Source organism: Epinephelus fuscoguttatus, linkage group LG13 (genome assembly GCF_011397635.1).
Source record: "Epinephelus fuscoguttatus linkage group LG13, E.fuscoguttatus.final_Chr_v1".
Taxonomy (NCBI): domain Eukaryota; kingdom Metazoa; phylum Chordata; class Actinopteri; order Perciformes; family Serranidae; genus Epinephelus; species Epinephelus fuscoguttatus.
The window spans coordinates 72,127-99,959 of record NC_064764.1 but is presented as its reverse complement, the minus strand read 5'-3'; the positions used below and the strand labels follow the sequence as shown (position 1 = coordinate 99,959).

The following is a 27,833-nucleotide window of genomic DNA, read 5'->3' as shown; positions in this document are numbered from 1 at the left end:
TCATATCCCAACTCCAAACCCTGGATCACATCTCAATTAAGACGCAGCCTGAGGGAAAAGCACACTGCTTTTAAATTAAATGACTGGGCGGGCCTCAAAATGGCGAACAGAAACGTCAAAAATGAGGTGTTCACAGCCAATCTCAAATACAAAAATAAACTTGAAACAGAATTCGCCAGCATGAACACCAAGCAGGCATTTCAGAAAGTCAATAAATTAACCGGTTACACACCCAGACCCAACCCACCTGTAATGCACGACTCAGAATAGTTCTCCAAAGAACTCAATTCACTCTACGCCCGGTTCACTCAGGACTGTATATATGTGCACACACACATATATCATATATATATATATATATATATATACACATACATATATATACACACACATACATACATATATATATATATGACTATTTACATTGTAGATTCTCAATGAAGGCATCAAAACTATGAATGAACACATGTGGAGTTATGTACTTAACAAAAAAGGGTGAAATAACTGAAAACATGTTTTATATTCTAGTTTCTTCAAAATAGCCACCCTTTGCTCTGATTACTGCTTTGCACACTCTTGGCATTCTCTCGATGAGCTTCAAGAGGTAGTCACCTGAAATGGTTTCCACTTCACAGGTGTGCCTTATCAGGGTTAATTAGTGGAATTTCTTGCTTTATCAATGGGGTTGGGACCATCAGTTGTGTTGTGCAGAAGTCAGGTTAATACACAGCCGACAGCCCTATTGGACAACTGTTAAAATTCATATTATGGCAAGAACCAATCAGCTAACTAAAGAAAAACGAGTGGCCATCATTACTTTAAGAAATGAAGGTCAGTCAGTCCGGAAAATTGCAAAAACTTTAAATGTGTCCCCAAGTGGAGTCGCAAAAACCATCAAGCGCTACAACGAAACTGGCACACATGAGGACTGACCCAGGAAAGGAAGACCAAGAGTCACCTCTGCTTCTGAGGATAAGTTCATCCGAGTCACCAGCCTCAGAAATCGCAAGTTAACAGCAGCTCAGATCAGAGACCAGATGAATGCCACACAGAGTTCTAGCAGCAGACCCACCCAACTGTTAAGAGGAGACTGCGCCAATCAGGCCTTCATGGTCAAATAGCTGCTAGGAAACCACTGCTAAGGAGAGGCAACAAGCAGAAGAGATTTGTTTGGGCCAAGAAACACAAGGAATGGACATTAGACCAGAGGAAATCTGTGCTTTGGTCTGATGAGTCCAAATTTGAGATCTTTGGTTCCAACCGCCGTGTCTTTGTGAGACGCAGAAAAGGTGAACGGATGGATTCCACATGACTGGTTCCCACTGTGAAGCATGGAGGAGGAGGTGTGATGGTGTGGGGGTGTTTTGCTGGTGACACTGTTGGGGATTTATTCAAAATTGAAGGCACACTGAACCAGCATGGCTACCACAGCATCCTGCAGCGACATGCCATGCCATCCGGTTTGCGTTTAGTTGGACGATCATTTATTTGTCAACAGGACAATGACCCCAAACACACCTCCAGGCTGTGTAAGGGCTATTTGACCAAGAAGGAGAGTGATGGAGTGCTGCGGCAGATGACCTGGCCTCCACAGTCACCGGACCTGAACCCAATCGAGATGGTTTGGGGTGAGCTGGACCGCAGAGTGAAGGCAAAGGGGCCAACAAGTGCTAAACACCTCTGGGAACTCCTTCAAGACTGTTGGAAAACCATTTCAGGTGACTACCTCTTGAAGCTCATCGAGAGAATGCCAAGAGTGTGCAAAGCATTCATTCATAATTTTGATGCCTTCAGTGAGAATCTACAATGTAAATAGTCATGAAAACAAAGAAAACGCATTGAATGAGAAGGTGTGTCCAAACTTTTGGCCTGTACTGTACATTATATATATATATATATATATATATATATATATATATACACACACATATATATATATATATACACACACATATATATATATATACACACACATATATATATATATATATATATATATATATATATATATACACACACATATATATATATATATATATATATATATATATATATATATATATATATATATATATACGCACACACATATATATATATCAGACCTGCCAACCTTGAAGAAAGGTTATGAGTACCACCTTACCAGACACTTGTGGTCATGAACATATGCGGACACGGCGGCACTTTTTTGTTTTTTTTTTACCATAAAAGTCAATATGCACATGTGGCAAACAGAAGAAACGAGCGTACGTTTACATATTCATATCTATAGGCCTAAGCCCCACATACGTCCATAGACACCCAATATTTGTTTTATGGCGCAGATCAAGGTCAATTTCATCAATCTGATGGTAGTGTTGATCATCTGCTTAAAAAATACAGCAAAATATGTCCTGTTGTGACAAAAAGAAAGGTTTCAAATGGGATTCGGGGGGTTCTCCCCCGAGAAAATTTTGAAACATCACATGGCGAAATCCTATTTTCATGCAATTTCATACAGAAATAGATAATAGATCATAGACAAGTGCATTACATTAGCATTCCTCATCATGTTCTTGTGTAGTACGACACCTATTAGAACTACTCTCTTCTTATTGCCTTGTTTTTTCCTTACAGAAATTCAGCAGACTCATCAAACAAAAAGTCTTTTTATCATAAGTGTGTTATAGTTATTCAGGCAGGGCACATGGTTTCATAACACAGTTGAATGTAAATTTGTCTGCAATTTGCTTACCTTGGTACAATTCTCACCAGCAATGTATCGACAACAGGCGACTTTGACACTATTTATTTCAGTGTTTGCCCTACCATTTTACCACCCGCCCCGCCCCCCTCTTGAAGGTCAAGTTAATTTTATTTAATTTTATTTTCTATATAGTGCCAGATCACAAAGAAGTCACTTAAGGTAACCTTTCCTATAGAACAGGTCTATACCTTGTCCTTTTATTAAACAAACTAAATAGCCTTACGTTATTTATCTTATTTACAGACCGCGTGTCATTTCTGTCTCTACATGGTCGCGCGTTTACAATCCTCCCTTGCTCTCTGTATCGAGTTTGGCCCCGTTGGGCGCGCACACACACGTGCCCGCACACACACACACACACACACACACACACACACACACACACACACACGAGTGAACACACTAGAGGGTGTAAAAAAATAAATAAAAAAGGACTCGGTGGTGGAGTGAGATTTCTTAAACGGGTGTGAGAAGGTGCTACCGTCTACCGGACTAAACACACGGTAACTCCGGTCTGAGCTGACAGTGAGGAGCTAATAATATGCAGCAATCTGATTGGCCGACATCTTTTCGTTCTGCCTACGCGCCTATATTCACCAGGTATCAACCTGAGTAACATCTTGCACAGACAAATACACTGAAACCGGCGAAATGTGCGATCGAGTGATATGCGTACTTTTAGAGCATCAAATCGTACCAGCGCACTTTGATGTCAAAATGCGTGCCTGGTACACAAAATGCGTACAGGTTGGCAGGTCTGATATATATATATATATATATATATATATATATATATATATATATATACACACACATATATATATATATATATATATATATATATATATATAAACCAGCTATATTTTTTATTTAATGTGTTTAATGTTAATGTTCAAGTTTAAAGTTTGTTTATTTCCTGTTAACAATAAACGGGTCAGTTTCTCATACCAACTGTTGTGGATCATTTTAACTAACCCGATTAAGTAGTTGTTCTTGTTAGAGTAATATCGCTTGATCATACCTTTTCTAACATGACTGATAACAAAATAAGTGAATATGTATAATACGCACTTGGATCGGATCGGTATCGGCCAAAACTCAAGGCTGGAATATCGGTAACGGATCGGAAGTGAAAAACCCGGATCGGGACATCCCTAGTAGGATGAACTGGAACCTGGTCCATTACCCCAAAAACTAATAGGTAAAAAAGACACAGGGCATGCTGTTTAATAAGTAAGCAAATATAGGCTCAGGAGACAACATCACTGCATAAAACAAGTACTGATCCAGGAAGCAACATGTGTTTTACTATGAAACTTGATTTCATAGAAATGCTGTGGAGAAACTGTGATACACTAGTAAATTGTTCATTTTGTAGATTACAAACACAAGGTAAAGATGATTATAAAATGCAGCTACATCTTAGCAGAATGGTTTCAGTAAACACGACAGCTGAGACATCTGAATGTACCAGTTATGTCTATTCATTTGCTTTTGTATAATACAGAAATCTGTCATCTCAATCTGCTCTGGTAAAATTGATGAATTTATGGTTAAAACTTTTGTGGTTTTAACGGAGGATGTGTTTGTAGCAGAATTTATAATAACTTTGGTATTATTACCCAATACAAGCTACCTAAGTCTGATCATAGATAAGCCTGCTAAGGTTAAAAAAAAGGAGTTATTCTTTACACCACGCCATATGGCGGCTAGTTATATCGGCTAGTAACTGACTATATTGTTAGAAACCTTTTGTACTCTGCAGCAGACGGTTTCCCTTCATTCAGTCAGAGGACAGACATACAGTTGTTACCAGAATGTCACAAGTTAGTTATCGTGTTACAGCTGAAATATAAAAGGGCTCCAAAAGAAAAACTTACCACTAAGAAGAAATATCCGGCTCCTGTTAGTTTCGTCTATCGGCTCGTGTTCCTTCACTCAAATTGATGAGGGTGGACGGCGAACAGCCGCTATTGTTAGCTAAGCCTCTGTTGTTGTTTTGCATCAGCCTCCGGAGGTGAAGTGAGATAAGGTAAGGGGCGTGATGTTTCCGATACATGCTCTTAGCGTTGCACCAATTCCAACAGACTGAGCGAGCTGACCAGTCAGAGCATACTGGGCTGCTGGGGAGGCGGGACATAAGCCTAAAAGCAGCGTTTCAGACAGAGGTGCTGCAGCAGTGAGCAGTACAAGACATATAATGTGTGTTTTGAACATTAAAGCACATAAATCTATTCCATTAGACCCCGATATTACATATTTATCAATATGACCCTGAGAAAAGCATAATAGGTCCAATTTAAAGATCCATCCTGGCATGCTTGCCCCAGAATTGCTGCTTGCAGCTGTATTTCAGATATGTTTTCGTAAATTCCAGATGATGGTACACTGTGTAGACACATGAAATTGGAAGTTGTGTGCAAATGGTGCTCAAGAAATATAACGCAAATTGACCAGATGGGGGTGCTAAAATTAAGAGCAAAGAAATTTTGTTTTGAAAGGCCACCCCCTCACGCTGTAAGATTGACTTGCAATTTGACACACATGTCCAGCTGAATGTGCTCTACTAAAGACTCGAGCCATTAAGGTCTGCCTGACTAGATTTTCTGCCTTTTCAAATTTTCTGAAAAATACATTTTTGATAGCTCCTCATGAGCCATAGGTCTGATTTGTACCAAATTTTCTGTAGATTATCATTAGATGAATCTCATCAAAAATTATCAAAAGCTTTTTGATATGTTGTTGCGTTTTGACGATACTGACGTAGCTCGGCACAATAATGGGTTTTACTCCTTAACTTTTCTGCCAATCATCACAAAACTCATAGGACATGTCCACATACGTACCTGAATCACACCCTAAAAGTTTTATTTACATCGACCATTAGGGGGCGCTCCAAGTGCAAAATGTTTTTTATCATCATCTAGGGTCATGTCTCAGTCCATGCATAAAACTTAGAAATGATTACTTTAAGAGGGCGTGGCTTATTACAAATAAATCATTAGATGAATCTCATCAAAAATTATCAAAAGTTTTTTGATATGTTGTTGCGTTTTGATGATACTGACCAATGAACTTTAGATGGGGGGTAGCTCGGCACATGAATGGGTTTTACTCCTTAACTTTTCTGCCAATCATCTCAAAACTCATAGGACATGTCCACATATGTACCTGAATCACACCCTAAAAGTTTTATTTACATCGACCATTAGGGGGAGCTCCAAGTTCAAATATTTTTTTATCTCATAATCAGCTGCAGAAATTTGTATTAAATTCGGTGTGCATCATCTAGGGTCATGTCTCAGTCCATGCATAAATCTTAGAAATGATTGCTTTAAGAGGGTGTGGCTTATTACAATAAATCGAAATTTCCAAACATTTCACAGTACCTCAGCAGGTCCACTGAATTGTGACACATCTTATCCTCACTGCAACCTTTACTCAATTGAGAATTCTGTTAAATGATTTTGAAATCGCCCGATAGGGGTCTTCATCAGTTCCAAACAAGCACAATGGTCTTTTGCAAAATTTGGCCACTAATCATAAGGGTTTCTTCAAACATCACTTAACTTGGTGGACTTTTTAACTAAGCCATTATAGCATGTCTACTGCAGGCATCCTAAATTTTCAAAGGTCTTGAGCCTCTCAACTTTTAAAGGTCCATGCTGGCTTTAACCCCAGAATTTCCCATGCTGCTATATTTGTTACATGATGTTTGGTGGTCTTTGCCAATCAGGCATGACTTTGTCCAACCTCAGCCTGAGCAGAGATCTGACAGAGTGAGTATAAACCCTTGTGAGGGTGTGCAGGACCATTTAACTCTAAGGACACTATTTAAATGACCTGCGGCGCATGGTCTAAAGTGCATGGCACAGGTGCATTTGGGGTGTTTCCATAAACACATGCTATTTAGTCCCTTAATTATTCATAGGAGTAATGCTGTAGGAGCAGTAGTGTCACTGTAGCAATGGACCTTTGAAACAGCAGGAAAATACTGCACCATTCTGACTTTAAACCAGTTTTTGTTGGTCAACGGCACCATTGCTTTCTGCTGCGACACAAGGCAGCAGAACAATACATGAACAATGTGCCTGACCATAACTCATTTTAAGACCTACACGCCTATGGGCGCACAGATACGCACAAGTACATTTGCTACTTACACAGCGTGGGTGCTGGCCGTGAAAATGATATGTCTGTCGGCTTAAAACTGGCAATGACAGCTGCTTTGCACTGTGCGCCACCTTGTGCTGGGTATAAGATGATACAGCCCAAATTGTGAAGTTATTGAAAAGTAATCAGTGACTCAGAGATGTGTTTCTTACTCTTACAGAAACCTACAGTAGAATCAGAATGAACAATCTGTTACTTCATGACCCAACTGTTAAACTGTCTGACCGAAACAGAAAAAAATAGTTCTAAGTCACTGAATTCCAGTAACTTTGTAATCACCTGACTTTTGAGCTTGTTAACATAACATTTCGTATGAAGCACCACTCCGTCGTGCCAACATACAGCTTCGGTACAGGGCTGTCCGTATGTAAAAAAAAAGAATGCGCTGACTCAAAAGTACCTCTCTAAATCTACTGCTTGTTAAAGGCTTTGTAAGTATAATTATGCTAGAAATGTGGCATTTCATTTTTCTGTAATGACTTATAAGTCTTTGCTCATTTTCAAAAACAAAACAAAACAACACAAAAAATTTCAGACAACCTTGGATGAATTTACTATTCAATTTAGAGGGGGCAGTCCCAATGCCTTCCAAGAAGTGCTACCATTAGTGCTGCACCACCAGCCCCTGCTTTCAGCACTACAATAAACTGTATTACTTACCAGGACAGATGGCAGGGGCCTCTTTCTCAGACAGATAAAACCAGTAGAGATCAGCAGGGCCACAACACCCACACCAGATATCACCAACAAACACAACAAGGCTGAGATCAACGGGTCTGCAAAGAGGACAGCAGTTTATGGGATATATTATTCACACAAAAACCCAGAATGACTTGAAACAGAGCAAGCTTCATCATCTTCATCATTTCATGTTTCATGTTTTGGAGGGGACATGAACCCCTGGCCCCTGTGCAACTGATACTGCTGGGGCTCACTGTTGATTTCAAAGCCTGATTTAAGAATATCAGGACCATTGTCAGGACCAAAATAAGAGATAAATCACTTAAAAATACACCAAAACAAACTGAAATTTTGAAAATAGAGTTAGAATATGTGACAGAGTCATATCACTCATTTGCAGCTTTGGTAACCTATTATTTAGTGCACTTTAGACACTAAGTAAATTCCTGATATGTGAAAGACCTCATATATAAAACCTCTTCCAAAGACAGCATGTCCTACTGAACTCAGTGATTATTGTTTCTGTGGTGTTAACTCCTACTGTAAAACTGTAATTCAACAGCTCACTAAGTCTGTAAATAGCAAACTGGACACTTTACAGTTTGCATAGAAGCAGAATTGCAGCACAGATGATGCAGTTGTAATGCTAATGCACCTAATAATGAAGCATTTAGATGAGCCTAAAACTTAAGCCAGGGCTCTCTTCTTAGATTTTACACCAGCATTTAACACAATTCAGCCAGTGCTCTTTTTGGCAAAGATGATACAACTTGGAGGTTAATCTTCACCTGATTAAGCAGTATTATTTATTTATTACAAATAGAGTGCAGATACTTAAAGGGAGAGTTCATCTCCAAATCAAAAATACATATATTTCCTATATTACCTGTAGTACTACTTATAAGTCTAGATTGTTTTGGTGTGTTGGAGTTATCAGTTGTAGAGGTGTCTGCCTTATCTTCTATATAATGGAACTAGATGGCACTCAGCTTGTGGTTCTCAAGGCACCAAAAAATACATTTAAAAACCTCAACATCAATGTCTGTTTCCAGAAATCATGACCAAGTTACTCAAGATAAACCCCAGAGCTTGTTTGGAGCAGTTTCGTGTAGGAACTATTTCCTTTCCATCAACAACACTAGCCAAAATAATCACCATGCAGAAGGAAGTGTGCATCTACTCATGGACCAGAGGCTCATGCTCTTAACAGCGCAAGAGGCAAGTCAAGTCAAATTTATTTCTATAGCACATTAAAAACAACCTCAGTTGACCAAAGTGCTGTACAGGCTATGCATGTAAATACATATAAACAAATATAAATAAAATAAAATAAACATCCCTCTCTAAAAATAAACAATAAAACGTAATAAAATGACCAATAAAACATTGTAAAAACAAATCAAGATAAAATAAATAGTACTAAAACCAAGATCTCATTCTTAACTAGTGCTGAAAGCTAGTGAAGAGATGTAAACATTTCTCCTATGACACATTTGTGGGAAATCTTGTTATAATAAGCTTATAAATTCTTGAGTTATGGCCAAAAACATGTTTTGTGAGGTCTCAGTGACCTTTGACCACAAAATTCTAATCAGTTCATTCTTGAATCCAAGTGGATATTGGTAACAAATTTGATTAAGCTCCCCCAAGATATATACAGATACCTAGGAGCTGTGTTGTCCGGGGCTAATAGCCTCTCCTAACATCTCTCAAGGCAAAGTGGTCCGAGGGGAGGGACCAGACTAAGGCGATTCAAGAAGACCTTGATGAAATGGACTTTTTCGGAACTTATGTACCTTGCCCGATATGGAAGGACATTACAATAGAAATTTACAAGATGAAGAGGGTAATAATATTTGTCAACCATAAAACAGAACAATTTGTTGCACGATGGGAAAAATGGGTCAACTATGTAAACTCCCATAGGCCTGACATTATTTTCACAAATCATTGAGTATACTGTAAGGAAAGGATCATTCCCTTACTGTTAATAGTTTTTCCTTGTTACTTTTCAGGGTATATGCAGGAATCCTGAGGTTAATTTCAATACCTTTTTAAGACTTTTTTAAGACCTTCCAAAAAAAACCCGTAAAACCTCATAACCACCTCAAGCTGTCGTTAGCAGCAACGTATCTTTAACTTACTAAACAGTTGTAGTTTGCAATTAAATCTATGGAGCACAAACATACAACAGAACTCAGATAAAATGAGAAGGAAAAAAGCTTGAAAGAATCAATTAAACCAAAGGCAGGTTCATTAAAATACACCTTAGGTCATAACAAGTAACACAGCTCTACAGCTCAACATCAGCTATTCAAGGCCAACTTGCTGAAAACAACAACCTTATGGCTAGCCCCTTACATGTGGGATTTAGGGCTTTGCTTTGAAGCTTTTTTTTTGTTTTCACAATTGAATCCCGTGCCATCAAATGAAGGTTCGATGGTACGGGATTTGATTGTGGGAAAAAAAAAAAAAAAAAAAAAAAATCGAATATTCTGCCTTTTTTTGTCCCGTTTTTTTGGGGGGACCATGAACGCAACACTAATCATGCTGTCCGTTTACGTTGTTTTTTCCCCTTTAGCCATATGTAAACTCAAAGAACGAGAAGCAATGTCTGTTAGGCATATAAGATTTCATGTTCCAGTTCCAGTTTGTGTTTTTAATTGATTGATTGTTTTTGGTTGGTTATTAAAAAAGAAAACTACAAGGAAATAGAAAGCCTGACGTGCAATGAATGGAGACCTATTATCCTGCTTGAATACAGACAACAAAATTCTTTCAATAATGTGACTCAAAATAATGATAAAATAGATTTTATTGATGTAAAATAATATGCTGATGGTGACATTTTCCACCGGTCCGCTGCGCTCTGAGTCTGGTGTCAGTGACACATGCTGCTCTGAGTCGCGCATCTGTCTGCTTGCGCTGCAGTGCGCGCCGAGGATTTTAAATTTTAGTGTTAAATCAAAAGTTAAACACTACTTATCAGCAACCAGAAGTGCTTTTTCGTTTGTGAATATTTTTATCTTAATTCTAGGGTTGCAAGAAACTACCCTTTCGCCATAATTTTTAAGTTATTAACTTTTTTGGACTTTTTTTTCCGCTCAGCCCCCACCCCGAGTGGCAGTCCGAGTGTGTCTACCTACACATCGTTGTTTGTAATAGTCGTGAGGAGGAAAATAAATTATACATTCATGGATACTTTTGTCAAAGCTTGAATGCCAAGACAATTTAATACTTCATAAAATTGCTAAAGACTTTTTAATACTTTTTAAGGGCCTTCATTTTCCGACATTTGATTTATCAACTTTTAATACTTTTTAAGACCCTGCGGACACCCTGCTTTTGTTATTATTACTATCACTATCTTTTTTTTTTTTCTGTTGTTCTGTATACATGCCTCTGAAAAGGTGGATATTGATTGTGTATGGCAATAACGGTGCACATTTTCAGAGAGTCTGAAAAAGAAGACATTCATAGTGTTGCATTTGGATTTCCACATGATAAGACACAGAAATAGCTGTCTAACAAAGGAAAAAAAGAGAGTTTAAGAGAAGTTCAAATTCTGGCTCCTTTCTCACTTCGACACAGCTGGCCTGTCACTGCGTGAAGTGGGTGTAAATGTCCAGTTGACAATGTCAGAATGGCCAACATGCAGTTCTGAAAAGGTACAGAGTGCTGCTGCATTGGGTCCTAAAAACTGGAAATTAGTTAGTATTTTAGTACTCCTGGTTGCCTTATCTTGAAGTCAATGGCTTTTGAATGGATTTTTGGTTAAATGCCTGAAATAAGGTCTGTGGTTAACACAAACTTTAGAGACTTTTATGTTTTGTTCTACTACATAATTTACATCAGTAAATACCCCACTTGTGGATTTCACTTGTCTTCAAAAAGTGGCTATATGAGACTGCAGACATGGCTTTCAGCCTCATTGTGGTGGTGATGCTGAAGTCATGCCATGCCATGCAGTTTGTTAATGACCTTATGTTGGCTTTTTACTTCTGGCCATTGCATTTAGGCTTCAAAAATCATCATTTGTGATCTTGCTGAACAAGACTTTTGTTTGTTTGTTTGTTTGTTTTTTTTTGCAACAATCCAAAATTCCCAAAAATACCTATAAAAATACCTAAAATTCCCTTATTTTGTCAAGGGAACTGGGGCGATGCTAACTTCTGGGTTGGCCTACAAAACAAACACACACACAAAAAAAACACCATTCCTGCAACACTCTATACTGGCCTGACTAGAGGCTTAATCAGTCAGGGTAATTGAAAACACCTGTGTAGTTTGTTCAAGGCCTTTCAAATGATGAAGTACTTGGAAAATAACAGCGGGAGAACCATGTACACAAACATTGACCTGTACCTGCAGTATAGTAGCCAGCGGTGACAGCACACACAGGTTGGCTGTAGTTAGACTCCCTTGGCACGTGACTGTCTAAGAAGCAGACTGAGACACAGTACTGTCTGCCGGAGGCCAGATCCTTCAAAATCTTCCTTTTCAGAGACTTGCTGTCCTCAAAGAACTGCTCACAGAGAGATCCACAAACAGACATCAAGAATCAAAGAAAACAACATAAACACAGCATCAGTCTCACAAATGAAACCACAGGAAGCTATGATTGAGACTGCTGTGTAATGTATACAACAGGTGCAGTACATCATTAACACCAGTTTATTCAAATCGCCTTTAAATGGGGCTGCCCACTGAGAGTTGGAGAATCAAAATCATCAGTCACAGATTCCTTTGAGCAAGTCGAGCATTCACTGCATTACTATGGATTTGGGTTAACAGCTATACATATTTTAGCCACTTAAAAAAGGCCTAAAAAAATCAGTGTCAGTCTAAGTGGATGCTATATTGAGAATAACTTCACCGCTTTACCTTGTCGTCAGACAGTTCTTATCTTTGGCACTACTTTTCTCAACCTCACAACTTCCATATTCTTGCCGCATGGCACAATTGGGCTCATGCATAGGAATGCGGAAGTTCTACTGTTAAGATAATGTGGTGCGTAAGGAAAGGGCTGTCTGACAGGAAGGGAAAGCAGTACCTCTTACAGCCCACTTCAAAAAATCCAAACTGTCCCTCTAACTTATTAGTGGGTAAAACTCTGTATGTATGAAACTCTCACAAATCTGTATGTGAGTCTGTGTGCAGTACCTGAGCTCCATTTGCATTGTTGCTCCTGATCCTGAGTTTGTAATTCAGAGAATCATAGTACTCCCTAAGGTGCCCCATAGGAGGCTGAAGGTCCACACACAAATCTTTGCCACAGGGTGTCACAGTCAGCCATGGCAGGTCCAGCTGAGCTGGAGAGACACAGGGACAAAAGAAATATTTAATCACATAAACTCACATTTCCATCACATAATTAAGTTCCAATAGTTCATTAAAAATGCAGAAAGGTAACCACTATGAACAAGTGTAACTCCTCTGCTCATGAATTAAGGTACCGTAAACAGCACCCAAGATTAGAGTCCCCAATTCAGTATCTGGCCAAATGTCTCCCCTTCTGTTCTTGAGATATGATGTCGAGTAATGGCCAGAAAAGACTTTTTGCAGAACATTATGATGTCACAGTAAAGCTGACCTTTGACCTTTTGGATATAAAATGTCACCACTTCATCATTTTATCCTATTAGATATTTATGTGAAATTCTGCAAACTTTGTGTTCATGTTTCCTTTTCTTCCAACTGTCCCTTTTATTTAACATCTTCTAGTTTCAATTCAGTGCCTCTTACTGTCTCTAATGGGTTGAAATCCTGGGAGGACTACTTCTTGTGAGTCCTGTGTTTTCAGCAGGGCTTCAATCCGGGTGAAGTAGACCTGTTCTGGCTCAGAGAAGGCCTCTGTAAGGTTGCAAACCAGTGGATGTTGGACATGCTCGCAGCCAGCCACTGGCATCCAGGAAGTGCCCCTTCAGGACCAAGAGGAGAGAAAGAAACAGCTTTTAGGGAGTAATTTCATTGTAAAGGCCTACCACTGTCCTCACAGTAAAATGCATTTCTTATGAAACACATGCTGGAACAGGTGAAGAATCAGCTGAAGCTTCACACTTCCTCTTGTCAACAAACCTAACAGAACAGGAAACTATTTTTTGTGGATCTGTGACATTTTGCTGGCACTTCCTACTGTTTGTATGACAGGATGGCTTGTGCAAATGTTTGGTCTAACCTGCCTGGAGCAGTAGTTGGCTGGAGAGACTTAATACTGCAACCTAGTGCACTTCTCTGTGACTGACAACTTTCCCAAACATCTTCCCAATCCTGTTTCTGTTGTAACCCATAACAAAAGTGCATCAAAGAGGCTGCAACTGACTGATTCCTAAGACACTGTTAAGTATACACACAATATGAATACACACAAGCATAAAGACAAACACAAATTAAACTCACGTTTGTGCCTTAACGGTGACACTGTAGTAGACTCCTGTGGGTGTCCCTGGTCCAGGCTCCCATTTCAGAAGATGATTGAAATGGCTTGAGTTCAGGGTCAAGTTGATAGGTTGGGGGAGTTTACTCATAGCTGGAATACAAACAAACAGGACTTAAACTGTAAATACATATCAGGGCTCCTACAGCTGAGGGCAAGTTAGATTTAAAGGATAATTGAATTTCCTCTCAGGGATTAATAAAGTATTCTGGAATTTCTCAACTGTGGGATTGATAAAAGGTGTATTTTATCTTATCTTATGGGCATTTTTCATATTGGACCCTATTTCCCAGTGTAAATTGATGAAAGAGACTGATATGAACAACAATTTTTGAAATTGGTCCAGTATTAAGGGAGCTGGCAGCCGGCAGCTGCGCAATTAGCTGCAATGAAAGCACACGGGGCAACTGAACATTGTCACTTTATGTCTACTAAAAGTGATAATTTTTTCCGCAGGGCAGCTCAGATTGTTATTCTAAGTGTCTGAAGCATCTGTCTACCTTTCAGTTGATCCAATCTAAAATGTTATGCCTCCTTAAGAAGATGTCTCTTTCTGAAACATCACGAGGTGTGTGTGTGAGATTAGGAAAGAGTATAATAACCTGAGTAGTTTATAGAAACTGTATTTTAGTGTTGTCTAAAAGATTTTCAGTATCATGGATGATTATTTACCTGATTTATAACGTGTCTCAGGCCTTTGAATTCTGTCACTGCCATTATTTGAAACAGAGTACACACATGAAAAGTGGACAAGGAGAGCGGGAAAAAAGGCAGCAGAGGTTTTTATTTTACTCTTTTACATATTCATTACATCTTGCTGATGCTTCTTGTTATTACACTATTCTCCTTGCTGCTGTGACACCACAAATTTCCCTGCTGTGGGAATAACAGATGATTATCTTATTTTTTGTGATCAAATTTTTCTTTAGTTTCTTTTCAAAATAGTAATAATAAATCATATATCCCAGCGCTCGACAGTGCGAGCGTTTCACTCACATTTGCGACTAAAAATAGGTGTGTGCGAACTGTAAAAAATATTTAGGGGCACATGTGCGCATAAAAAAATCAGCCGAAGCAGCCTATATTTTTGTCAATAAAAAAATATGATAGCCTAACCGCAAATGTTGGAGGAACTCCAGCAAAAAAGCGGTGGACCTCTGGGGAAGCCTGCTCCGTTCTCCCCGCAGTTAGGGACCGTTCTCCACGGACAGGCTGTTGGCTGGGTGGGTATATGTCAAAGTGTAGCGGAGAAGAGGGACCGGGAAAAGCAGCGGACCTGTGGGGAAGCCTGCTCCGTTCTCCCCGCAGTTAGGGACCGTTCGCCACGGTACCGCTGACTGGTCAGGGTGGAAATAAGTCCTGCAGAGTTTCAGAGGACCTGGAGAATGTCTTAGGATAGTAAAAACATTATATAAGATAATCATATTACAAAGATAATATATATATAAGATAATAACATTAAAGACAAAATTAAATTGCAATAGTTTTTCAAAACTTGATTTTACCTTTCTGTACATTTTGTATACAAATTCATTAAATAATTTTACTTGTAAATGTCTATTTGCATCACATTTATTACGGAAAACACAGTATTTGATCAATTTACATTGTGCCCCGAAAGAACTTTGCGCGCTCCTTACTTTTTCAACTTAGGAGCACATGTGCTCCTTGGGAAAAAAGTTAGCATCAAGCCCTGTATACATCGCCATATGTCATCCATATGTTTCACAAATTTTGCAGTTGTTGAAACTGAAAAAGAAAAACTGACCTACTGTCTGACCCTTCCCACCCCTCCCCACCCCGGCTGGCTTGGGGTGACCTGTGATGGAACAAGAGAAGGAATTAATCAATTAATTAATAAATAATAATAATAATAATAATAATAATAATAATAATAATTATAATTATTATTATAATTAATTAGTAGCGTCAGACCTGTTAAAACGTAAATGAACGGGCATACCTTCAAGTGCAAAGTTAGTCCACTAAACAAGCTTTTTTCCCCACAAAGACCGCCTCATATCGTTAGGATAAATGTCAGAGAACATATAGAAAACGACATAAACGTGTTGTCTTACCTTACCGGTGTGCTGCCATGTTTGTTTATCACCTAGTGCTGCGTTCCAGACAACTGGGAACTGGGAAATTTCCTAGTTGAAATCTCCGAGTTCCCACCTCAAAGCGTTCCAGGTGCACAGCCACAAACGTGAACACAAAATCAGTGTGACCGTGACAAACTGATGTTTCTGTGGTGCACAAACAGTTTAACAGACAGTTTTACATTGCCCTAAAGTCTACCGTGTATCAGACGCAGCATCACCGCATCCACAGGGGCTGCCATGTTTGTGGGTTATGTGATGTCAGAGGTCGGAACTGGGAGTACATCGCTTTGGTATGAGTTCACGGGTGGGAAGTTACAGGTTTGACTGCCGTTCCAGTGCACTTTCACGGGTTACAGGTTGTGAAAACACAAGTTATGGGCTGCCTGGAACGCACCACAGCTCTGCTTTCCAAAGTGCGGCCGAAATATCGCGAGAACAAGCAGCGATCTCATAGCGTGCCGTAACAAGCAGCAACTGCTGGAAGGATACACGTGAAATTGAAAAATGGAGGAGGAGAGAGAGAGAGGCGCAACAGGTAGAGGACGAATGGCTGCTGCAATGCTGCGTAGCTCTGGAGATTGGTGGTGTACCTGTGAGGAATGCCTCTGTTGCAAGGAATGGGACCGGTTGCAGCCTTATTTTCAAGGTCTGGATGGGTCTGACGCTACTATGCGCCCCAGCTGTATCTAGGCTAATGGCTAACATGCTAACTAATATTTTTATGTCACTAGTCACTTGAAACAAATTTAGGACGATAGGAGATAGGTTGAAATAAACTGAAATTTCCCTTTAACTGGACCACAGATATTTTGTCATTTGTACAGATCTAAACTGGACATGTGGAGGCTATTCCTCTGGGTCTTGCCACCTGAAATGGTGAACAAGACCGCATGTTCTTCTTGTTGATCAGACAAAGGACAGCCATTTGGCACTCATCTCCACAAGATGCCTCATGGTCACACCTAAGTGAAACACCAGTCTTCAAACATGGCTCTCTTGCCTCAAACCTTGGCTAGCCTCTGCTAGTGGTCCTCTGGTAACCCCTGTGCAGCCGGGAGGCTGGGTAACTGTCCGGGAGAAGCGTAGTTCCAAGCCAAAGCCCACGGTTCACCACCAGCCTGTTCACGTTTCTAACCATTTTTCCCCACTCAGTGACACACCCGCTGAGAAGAAAACTCTGATCATTGGCACCTCTATTTTGAGAAACGTGAAGTTAGCAACACCAGCGGCCATAGTCAAATGTATCCCTGGGGCCAGAGGGGCCGACAAAATTTAAAAGTCAAATTTAAAACTGCTGGCTAAGGCTAAACGTAGATTTAGTAAGATCGTTATTCACATCGGCGGGAATGACATCCGGTTACGCAAATCTGAGGTCACTAAAATTAATATTGCCTCGGCGTGTGAATACACAAAAACTATGTCGGACTCCGTAGTTTTCTCCGGACCCCTCCCAAATCTGACCACTGATGACATGTTTAGCCTCATTTAATCGCTGGCTGTCCAGGTGGTGTCCAGCAAACAATGTGGGTTTCGTTAATCAGTGGCAAACTTTCTGGGGAAAATCTGGTCTTTTTAGGACAGACGGCATTCATCCCAATTGGAGATGCTCTCATATCTGGGAACCTGGCCAAGTTTATTAGTAATTCAAAACCCTGACAACCCAGAGTTGAGACCAGGACTCAGAGTCGCAGTCCTACACGATTCTGTGAGCTTCTAGTGCAGTTACCCACCCATAGTTATATACAAATGGTGTCTGTCCCCCGACAGTGTCAAATTATCTAAATCTAAAATTAAACAAAGAGGAATTGTGCAGAACAACCTCATAAAAATTAAAACCCTTTCTGTGACAGAAAGACAAAACAGAAGAATTAAATGTGGACTGTTACATATCAGGTCTCTATCATCTAAAGCAGTGTTAGTACAAACAAATTAACAAATTAATATCAGATAATCATACTGATTTATGCTGCATTCACATGGAATCAGGCATGGTTGGGAACAGACTACTAGCTGGCACTGTGCGTGAAGGGTGGCTTCTTGGTGAGTAAATAATTTATTTGTATAACTGTCCTAATATTAAGGCCCCTGATGTGCAGTGAGCATGTGCGTCCCCAAATATTATCCTGTCTTCACAGCATCAGTCTCTCTGTGTGTAAAGTACTCATGTCAATTAACCCTGCGTATTTCTTAATCAGCCTCACCTTTTCCCCAGCGCACTTCTGCATTCATTCATGAACATTTACACATGAACCTCTATCTTAAAGGGCTGTGAGCAGGCTATTGTATGACCCGTATGAACACATTTGTTGTAAGTTACACAAATTTATAGGTATTTACCTTGGGGTAATCCGAGTCACCCACACGTGCTTCCACCACCCCTGAGAGAGCAGTGTCACCCACAATTGTTCAAACGGGTTGAGCTCCTCCTCTCCTGTCCCCCGCCTGTTTTGGCCACACTTTGGGAGTGGGCAGCCGTCCTCTGCTTCACATCCACCTTAACGTCGGACCACTTCTTTTTTGATTCTGCGTGTGTATGCTTTTCTGACCCCACAGCATTGACAGCCTCACACACACTCTCCCACTCACTCCTTTTGCGTTTAGTATTGATGCCAGAGGACAGCATGCCAAAAAGTACATTTTTGCGCATCTCCACTTCAGTGAGTAGCGTCTCCAATTCGCATTCTGTGAAGTTTTTCTTCTGAGGGGAAATCTCAGGTGCCGAGATCATTTAAATATGATTTGTATATTTAAATGGGGCGTGGACAGGGAGGGGTCGGGTGTCATGTGTCCACATTGATTGGGGTGTACAAAGGAAATGTGCTTGGATTCATGCGTATGCACAGAGTCATACATCTGGATTTTGTGCGTACGACGTTTTCTGGATTTAAGCGCACGCCATGTTTCAGAAGGAAATCCACGCAAGTCTTTGTACATGAGGCCCCAGGTCAAGTGAAAAGCAAAGAGACACCTATATTACCAATATGAGTTGCTCTGTGGCAAAAATAACCACTTTTAATGGACATAAAGTGACAATGTTTAATTCCCCGTGTGCTTCCATTGCAGCTTGTTCTGTGGCTGCCGGCCACTGCCGGCTCCCTCAATACTGGACCAGTTTCAAAAACCGTTGTCAGTTTCTTTGATCAATTTACACTGAGAAATAGGGTCCAAATTGAAAAATGGCTAAATGATCCTTTAAGACTTTTTAAATTTGATTTTTTTTAATACCAATCAGAAGGAAATTTAAACCAACTTTACAATAATCAAAACTGAAAAAATGAAAACAAATGAGAACTGACATTAGTGACTGAGGGTTAGGGGCTATTTTTTTTGTTCCAGGGAAAGGTTAGATGATCTACTTTAAATGTTTGGGGGAAAAAAACTTTCGACATGGCAGAGACAAGGGCAGAACAGAAATGGGAAATGTCGGTGAAGATTCTCAGTCATCCTGGTCATGGTAATCGTAAGTGCTATATCATAGGCAACTGGTCTTGCTTGCATTTCTTAAAGACATTTCGCCTCTCATCCTCTTGGAGCTTCTTCAGTTCTAAATGACTGGTACGGAGTTGCAGGCTTTAAACTCTGTGTGGGTGTGGACCCTTAAGGCCAGTTCAGACCAAAGATTCCAGAAGCAACAAAATGGTTTAAGGACATTGCAGAGAAAAGTTTCAGTGGTTTTAATGACTCAGTTGTATATTGGCTCAGGTCTGCTCCTGCAGTTGCATGGGATTCAATTGCTGTCATGCGACAGTGCTAACCACCACACCACCATGGGGTACTTTTCGATAGACAGTATATTACATACAGTTGATGTCAGTCAGCATGCCCCCGGTTTGGAGAAGCAGGCTGGAGTCTGACATGGTAGCTAAGGAATCTACTGCTTTGGAGGGGTCAGCAACAAAACATATCTTTGCAGCCTAAAAAAATCAATATCATTTTAAGTGTACGCTATATTTAGAGTTTTTTCACTGCTTTACCTTAAGGTCAGACAGTGATTTCCAATAGGAAAATTAAGCAGTTGTATCGCTCTTTTCAAAGCCAGGCTCCATTGAGAAAAACAGTGATCTAACATCACTTAACACAGGAGCTTCTGGTCAGTTGCTGCCTTGAACAATTAGTTTGTGTTATTGTGTGACTTTATCAGTTTGCTGACATTCACCAAAGTTAAAAAAACACAAACAACCAGACTGATTGAAGCAATGATAGACCAGCTGCTCCTGTCTTCAGCAAGCTAAAATGACATTTCTATATGGACTCTGGTGGCTTCGTTGAGAGCAAAGATGGGGAATTGAAGCTGTATCAGCTTCCCCCTTGAAACAGGCTATCTGACAGAAAGGTAAAACAACGAAAATACTGTCAATGTAGCGTGGACTTAAACTGATATTGAATTTTAGGTGGCTAAAATAAGTCTTGTTGCTGACCCCTCCACAGCAGTACATTGCTTAGCTTCTGTGTCCGACTCCAGCCTGCTTCCCAGCCTGACATCAACTGTATATAGTACATTGACTATGGAAAGGTAACCCATATAACCCCACGTCCAAAAATCTGATCCCTTTAATGAATTCAATGCCATTAAAGACTTTTTAAGGATCCGCAGGTACCCTCTTGTAGATTTTGATCTGATATGCAACTCAGTCATGTCAGTGTTCCTTATTTCATGCTAAACCACACTGTGTACATTGTCGAGAGATCCTACACAACTTATAGAAGTAACTTAACAGGAATAGAAATTCTTCAAAATAAAGCCTGCTTATAGGTTTCAAGGAGTACTGCTGCATATGTGAAAAAAAAAGTGAAAAAGCCTTTAAAGCTATAGTTGGTAATCCTGTTCAGAAACACTTTTTGTTATACTAGGTGAAATGGTCCTTCCATCCTGAGAGTAGTCAATACATAATGTGTTCAGAAAAAGGAACGAAAAAAATCCGACCTCTGTGGCAGCTGCAGGCCTGTAAAAACTCTGACCAATCCCTGCCTCTCGGTGCAAGTGGAAAGAACAATCAGATGCCTTCATGTCTCGTGCTTATATATATATATATATATATATACATATATATACACATATATATATATATATATACATATATATACATATATATACACACACATATATATATATATACATATATATACACACACACACACACACACACACATATACATGCATATATATCGCTCTGGTCCTGCCCATGCCCCCCTCTGTCCGTCCCTCCTCCCTGCGTGCACTCATCACGTGTCACCGTTGCCGGAAATATTCAGCACACTCCTCAGCAGAAATACCGAGTTAGCAGGAGAATAAGTTTGCTGAACAATGGCAGAGAAAATGCAGCAAAAAGTACCACTTCCAGCATTACTTGTAACGGCTCACCCTGCTTAACAGGCTAAGAAAAGAAAGTCGGAGGCAGAGAAGGCTGCGACGAAAAAGGCTTTGGATAAAGTGAGAGGACAAACCAGAGTAAACATTGGTGCAGCTTTTGAACGGTGGAGACAACTGAGGGAGCTGAAGGGCTTGAAAAGTGATGCAGAGGTTGCTGTCTTTCTGTTAGACAGGTAATTATTTGTTTTGCTTCGGGGGGATTTGTTATTTTCATGCATTATGTAACGTTAGCCAACTTAGCCAACGTAGCCAACTTTTGTAGCTGGTATTAGCCTAATGCTAACATTAGCTTCTCTGTCGGTGTACTGCAGGATGCACATTCAAGTTTGTGGGGGCGTGGCTTTGGACGGAGCACTGATGGGAGGGGGAGGAGGGTGGTGGAGCTTAGAGGAGGTGCCACTTTCAAATCTTGCTAGCTGTCCAACATTACCAACTACAGCTTTAAGTGGCTACAGAGGGAGCTGCATAAAACCTGATACTGTGACATACTGGAGTCTTCAACTTATTGGCTGACGGTCAAGTGGCATTGTGGGTAATGTAGGCGCAAGGTTTTGACAATTTAAAAGGTTCCATTGAGGGGAAAAAAAAAAAAGATATCTCTACTAAATCATTTTTTTTAAATGGTGCATTGTTAGTTATTGGAGTGCAATACTGAATCAGCAGAGTACACATTTACAGAACAGTCGGGATGGGGGTAAAAAAATCAATACAGTATTGCGATATCTTTGTGTGGCAATGTCATATCAATACACGGACTCCAAGTATTGATTCTTTTTATTATGTAAATTATGAATATTACAAATAAAATTTAAATTTTTGGTGGCCTACTAGAATAATAAAATCAGTATCTTTTTCTGTCCACTAGATATCTGCTGCAATAAAAATGACTGAAGTGAGATGAACACATTTAAAATCACAATTATATTGTATCGTGACTAAAGTATGGTGATAGCCTAATATTGTATCGTGGGGCCTCTGGTGATTCCAACCCCTACAGAATAGGGTTTGACGTGCTTGTTTATTTTTTGAAAAAAAAAGAAAAAAAAAAAAGATTCATCTTTGTTTAAATGAAGACTTTGTAGAAGAATTGTACAACAACTTTAAGCCCCATTCTTTATAAAAATTTGTAGAGAAACCACAAATTACCTAACAAGATGGCGGCACGGATGGACACAGCGGCCACTCTCTCTCTCTCTCCAAGTTTGGTGCCTTAAATTGTGTGTTCCAGTGTATGTTCGTGTGCTTCGTGTTTACGTCCGTGTGCGTCGTTCAACATCTACGTTGCTCAAAAGATACAGTCGCCACTGCTTTCTGGATATAAGAAATAAGTCAAAACATCACAACTTGGACCAGAAAGTCACAGAGGAACTTTGGGGCCTGGCCTTCTCCACCGGACCGCCTGCTATGTCACACCCAGAGATCAGGCGCCAGAAGCAGTGTGAAAGGAAGCAGAAGCGAGGCAAGCACGGAGGCATCCAGGCTAGGCTAGCAGCTAGCCCACACAGAGCAGCAATACCATCCCTCCCATTATGGCCAATGTACACTCACTTGACAACAAACAGACCACATACAGCTCCTGAGATCTGCTCAGCATGATGTAAGGGACTGCTGTGTTTTCATTTTTATGGAGACATGGCTTAATGACAACATCCCGGCCTCCGCTATCCAGCAAGCTGGGCTACCATGCTATCAAGCCAACCAGGTCATCGTGGAGGGAGGTAAGGCCCCGCAGAGGGGCTCCGCAGGGGTGTGTGCTCAGCCCACTGCTCTTCACACTGCTGACCCACAACTGTGTGCCAACTCACAGCACCGACCACATCGTCAAGTTTGCAGACGACACGACTGCGATGGGCCTCATTTCCAACAATGATGAAGCCAACTGCAGGAGTGAGGTGAGCCGACTGGTCCAGTGGTGTAAGGACGACAATCTCTTCCTCGATGTGGGGAAGACCAAAGAGATTATCGTTGACTTCGGGAGAAGAATTCCACAGCATCCCCCACTGACCATCGACGTTGCTGCTGTGGAGAGGGTGAGCAGCACCAAGCTCCTGTAGGGTGCATATCAAAGCTCAACCACGCCTCTACTTCCTCTGCAAACTGAGGAGAGCAAGAGTCCCACCACCCCCATCATGTGCTCTTTCCACAGAGGCACCACTGAGAGTGTCATCACTGGCTGCACCACTGTGTGGCACGGAGGCTGCACAGCCTCCTGCCGGAAGACTGCAATGCATAGTGAATACAGCCAGCAAGATCATTGGTACAAAGGGGAAAGGGGATTTATTAACGTTAATATGTAAACGTACACTTCTTTCTTCTGTTTGCCACATGTGCATATTAACTCTTTTAAGGTTAAAAAAAAAAAAATAAAAAATGTGCCACCGTGTCCACATACATTCATGACCACGCACGCACAAGCAGATATTACATCACAAGGTAAAATCTCACTCCGGCCCTCTGACCAAAGTTCGCAAAGCCCGGGACAACAGCAACATTTAAAAAGGTAACGGTACACAATTTGGCTTCATAACAACTCACAAGATTCACTGACGAAACAGCGGTCATACTAAACATGTTTTGAAAACAAATACAACATGCTTACGTTATTTTCACCAGCCTATGGCATTTTACATTGTATAAATTAGCCTAGCGAGGAGCAGAGATTTCCTCTTCTCATATGAAACCTGGATAAATCCCTGAAGGATAAATCACACACAAGACTTAAAATGCTATTTCAGTGGAGGCTTTACTGTCTTCACAATTTATTGTTTCTTATCTGTGAAATAAAAGTAAAGCTTCGTTTCCACTGACAGAATGGTGTGAGTATACAGACATAGACAGGAGGTTGGCATCACCGGGACACGTAGTTACAATTCTGGGGAGGTGCACATCAGGTTACGGCATAGGTTATGGCGTAGGCTCTATGTCGACGTTGAGCCTACGGCGTAGCTATGCCGTCGACTCAATGCAGAAGTATAAATTCTCTGTCACCCGTAGAGCTATCAGCATTGCTGGTGATTGTACATAGGTTTAGAGTATCTTCTAGAGTGTCTTGTCTTTTAGTTACACTGCTTAGTTTTATTTTTGTTTTTACTTGTATATATTGTTTCTATTGTATTATTATTATTATTATTATTATTATTATTATTATTCCAATTTGGCTTTCGTTTAGCCCTTAAATTGTATGACATTAATACTAGGTGAGAGGGAAACAGCATTTCTCTTCTCTGTATGTCCTGCACATACAGCAAATTGACACTAAAAACCTTTTGAACCTTTTGAAATTGCTGTGTAGCCTATACTGCTCAGTGAGCAGCAACTCATGTGCTGCTAAGTTTGCTCGTTATATTTAAATCACTCCCATGGAGCCTGTTTTAATCTCAACTGGTTGTCATCTTAGAGAAAATATAATTTATTCAAACTGGGCCTCATGTCAGTCACCATTAAAAGGACCAAACATGTGGTCTTCAGAGGAGGTGCTTCCAGGTGTCACTGGGTTTCTGGGTTATGAGACAGATGCACCACATCATGTGACGGTGTACTCACCTGGCAAGACCTGAGGCAGCCATGTGAGCATCCAAATGAGAGCGGTCATGACAGCCAAACCATGGCAGCTTTACTGCCATCAGCCTCTCAAGCAGTCACCACACTTCTATGGCCTCTGCTGCTGCTTTCACTTTCTCTATGAACATCTGTCATAACAAATCTGGAGTTAATACTGCTACCAGTCATATGTCAAATCCATGCAGTTATTAGACCTCTCTTTGGAAAAAAAGCGTCTGTGAAATAAATGTAGTTAATGTGATGAATATAAAGTGTGTATAAAACCTCATGTAGTTATTTTTCACTGACACCATGTTTGACATTTATTCTTTTTGAAACGACCTGCAACAATTGCAATACTACGCCAAGTTAACTTAGGCCTAGGTGTTAATACCCAAGGCTGTATATTAGGCTACACGGTCTATGATAATAGTAGAGTCAGACTGCATACAGTCCTCGGGTAATAACCATTTTCTTTTAAACTGCAACTACTGTCAGTGAGTGAGTTGCAAAATACCTTCGCGTTGCCTGTGTTAACCTCCCGACTTAGTTAGCTTAAAACATCCACTTCAATGTTATTTACTTTCTTTACAGAACGCTTTCAAAATGACCATGCTAAAGACAGATAACGCTATCGTTAACGTTACCATAGCCATAAACGGTATGCTTCATATTCGTCTTTATCTCGGGACGCCCACTCGACGGAAATGTATCTATCAGTAGCTAGCTAACGAGCTAGCATTTACTCAGAATAGGTCAAGAGCAACATACTGTTTGTAACATCATGTTTGTAACATTTTACAGCTACCTGTCCTGAGAAGCCTGCCATCTTTAGCCACCATCCACAGCTGCAGAAGGAAAGTCGAAAGCAAGGAACACAATGGATCCACTTCACAGAATCCACCTTATTTTCAAACACGGAAGTAAATAGTGATCAACTTCCGTTTTTTTGTGCGTGACTTCCGGTCAGCCGCTTTCCCTCATGCTTTCCCTTACCGGAGCTAACGGCGCAAGCTATTTTTTTCAATTTTCAGTTTATGTTCGTCAATCAGTTAGTTAGTTAGCCTGTGTATTTTGTATAGATAACTGTGCCCACGTTTCCGTTATAACGGAAATTTATTCCCTCTAAACGCGAATAAATCGCACGTCAATCATAAACTATGAACCAAAAAAGCACAATCTATCCCGAGTGAGACAAACTGCTTGATCCCCGTCTCCAGTGTACCAGCAGAAAACCTGCAGAACCGAATCAGCGAAAAAACACACCGGGCTAAGCCTCTCTACCTGAGCAGCTGAAGCTGCGACTCGCACCCTCGACACACAGACGGTGCTTCTGCATGCTTTCTATCTTTTTTCCCCTTTTCTTTCTTTCTTTCTTTCGGCGACATACACTCCGAACACAGGACGGGTTGTTTTAATTGACTGAGTTGATCATTAAGCCATAGTGATGCGCGGATCGGCTCTGATAGCACCTGAATCAGCATGTACTCATCCACCATCCAGCCGTTACAACATGATTGAGCTAGCAAAGCAGTTTTGTGTTGCTATGTGTGTTATTTATTCAGTTTTGGGAAATCACGATGTCTAGAAAGCATCAGTGGCTGCAGCCGACAGGGACAGCTAACTTTAACACTAGCAGCAAAGCTAACACCAGGATCGTCATCCTTTAAAAGCCTCCCGTTGTCGGATACCACATGAAACTACTCCAATTAGCTCAATCATGTTGTAACTAAGACATCCGCTGGAGAAAATATTTTTTCACGGGCCACTTTGTGAGTTATTACAGACAGGGCTAACGGCTAACAGCTAACGGTTAGCCCAGCTAATCTACGATAACCATGTTATAAATTACACACAGAGAAAATACTAATGTTTGTTCAGTCATTGTGTTTATAGACTTTACAAACATCAGATTAGTCTAAACAGTGATACAGTGACGTGAAAATGTGACATATACATATATATAGCTAAACTCAGCAAGTTAAACAACAAGGCGATTCCCATTTACACAGTGGTAAGAGTGCTACACAAAAAGCTGACTGCGTTCTGTTTTGTCTCCGTGTTTCCGTGAAAAATAAGGTGGATACTGCCGCTCCTGCTGCTTTCAGGGACTTCTAGTTGAAGACGTGTCCACAGTTTGCCGGCGCGATGTGGCATTTAGCTTACTGACTGGATACTAAAGAAAGAATGACAAAATATCTATTAGCAGTTCTGGGTTGTTTTAATTTGCAGATAAATTGTAACTTTGTCTGTTCAGCCATAATATACAACATAAAAATGCGACACAAAACAAATTAGGCTGTTGTTGTTGTAGTGTGAGATGACCAATAACAAATAAATAGAAATAATAATAAAATAAACGCCAGCTGACCGGTGGTGACCAGACCGCACCTTAATCACAGAAAAAAAATGCTCATAAAGGTCTTTTGCGCCCTTTGGGATTTTTCCATGGGTCTTCCAGGTTTTTCCAAGTCCCAGGTACTTTTTCCTTGGGATGGCGAAGGCATGACCTGCCCTACTCTGCCTCTGATTGGCTTACCCTTACATTCTCCACCCTAACCCTGACCAATCTCACTCCTCTTGTCTAAACATTACCAACACAACCGAAGAAGGCAAGGAGAACTAGCCATTCAGTGGGAGAGTGGGGCGGGTCAAGCCTTCGCCATCCTGGGAATGGAAAAATTTGCTGGCTGCAGCGGTGATTTCAATTTGTCCGGCGGTATTTGAAGGCAGCATCTGAGGAGGGTGTTGATAGGAAATCAGGTGACCTACTGGAACACAGTACAC

The 27,833-nt window shown here is 40.6% G+C and overlaps 1 protein-coding gene across 4 annotated transcripts in view; it reads right to left on the bottom strand.

The window, feature by feature from the left end:
* Window positions 1-26,001, bottom strand: part of LOC125900077 (uncharacterized) — a 51,478-nt gene extending 25,477 nt beyond the window's left edge. The window contains exons 1-7 of one of the 4 annotated variants that reach the window (XM_049594845.1): window positions 25,855-26,001; window positions 25,050-25,195; window positions 13,997-14,126; window positions 13,343-13,518; window positions 12,761-12,909; window positions 11,963-12,122; window positions 7,577-7,692 (exon numbers count right to left, since the gene is read on the bottom strand). In XM_049594845.1, the coding sequence (XP_049450802.1) occupies window positions 7,577-7,692; window positions 11,963-12,122; window positions 12,761-12,909; window positions 13,343-13,518; window positions 13,997-14,126; window positions 25,050-25,098 (780 nt within the window). In that variant the 5' untranslated portion in view covers window positions 25,099-25,195; window positions 25,855-26,001. Of the gene's footprint in view, window positions 1-7,576; window positions 7,693-11,962; window positions 12,123-12,760; window positions 12,910-13,342; window positions 13,519-13,996; window positions 14,127-15,149; window positions 15,423-18,472; window positions 18,621-25,049; window positions 25,196-25,854 lie in introns of those variants that run through there. The other 3 variants (XM_049594846.1, XM_049594844.1, XM_049594847.1) reach the window with 3 other exon arrangements.
* Window positions 26,002-27,833: the final 1,832 nt, after the last annotated feature.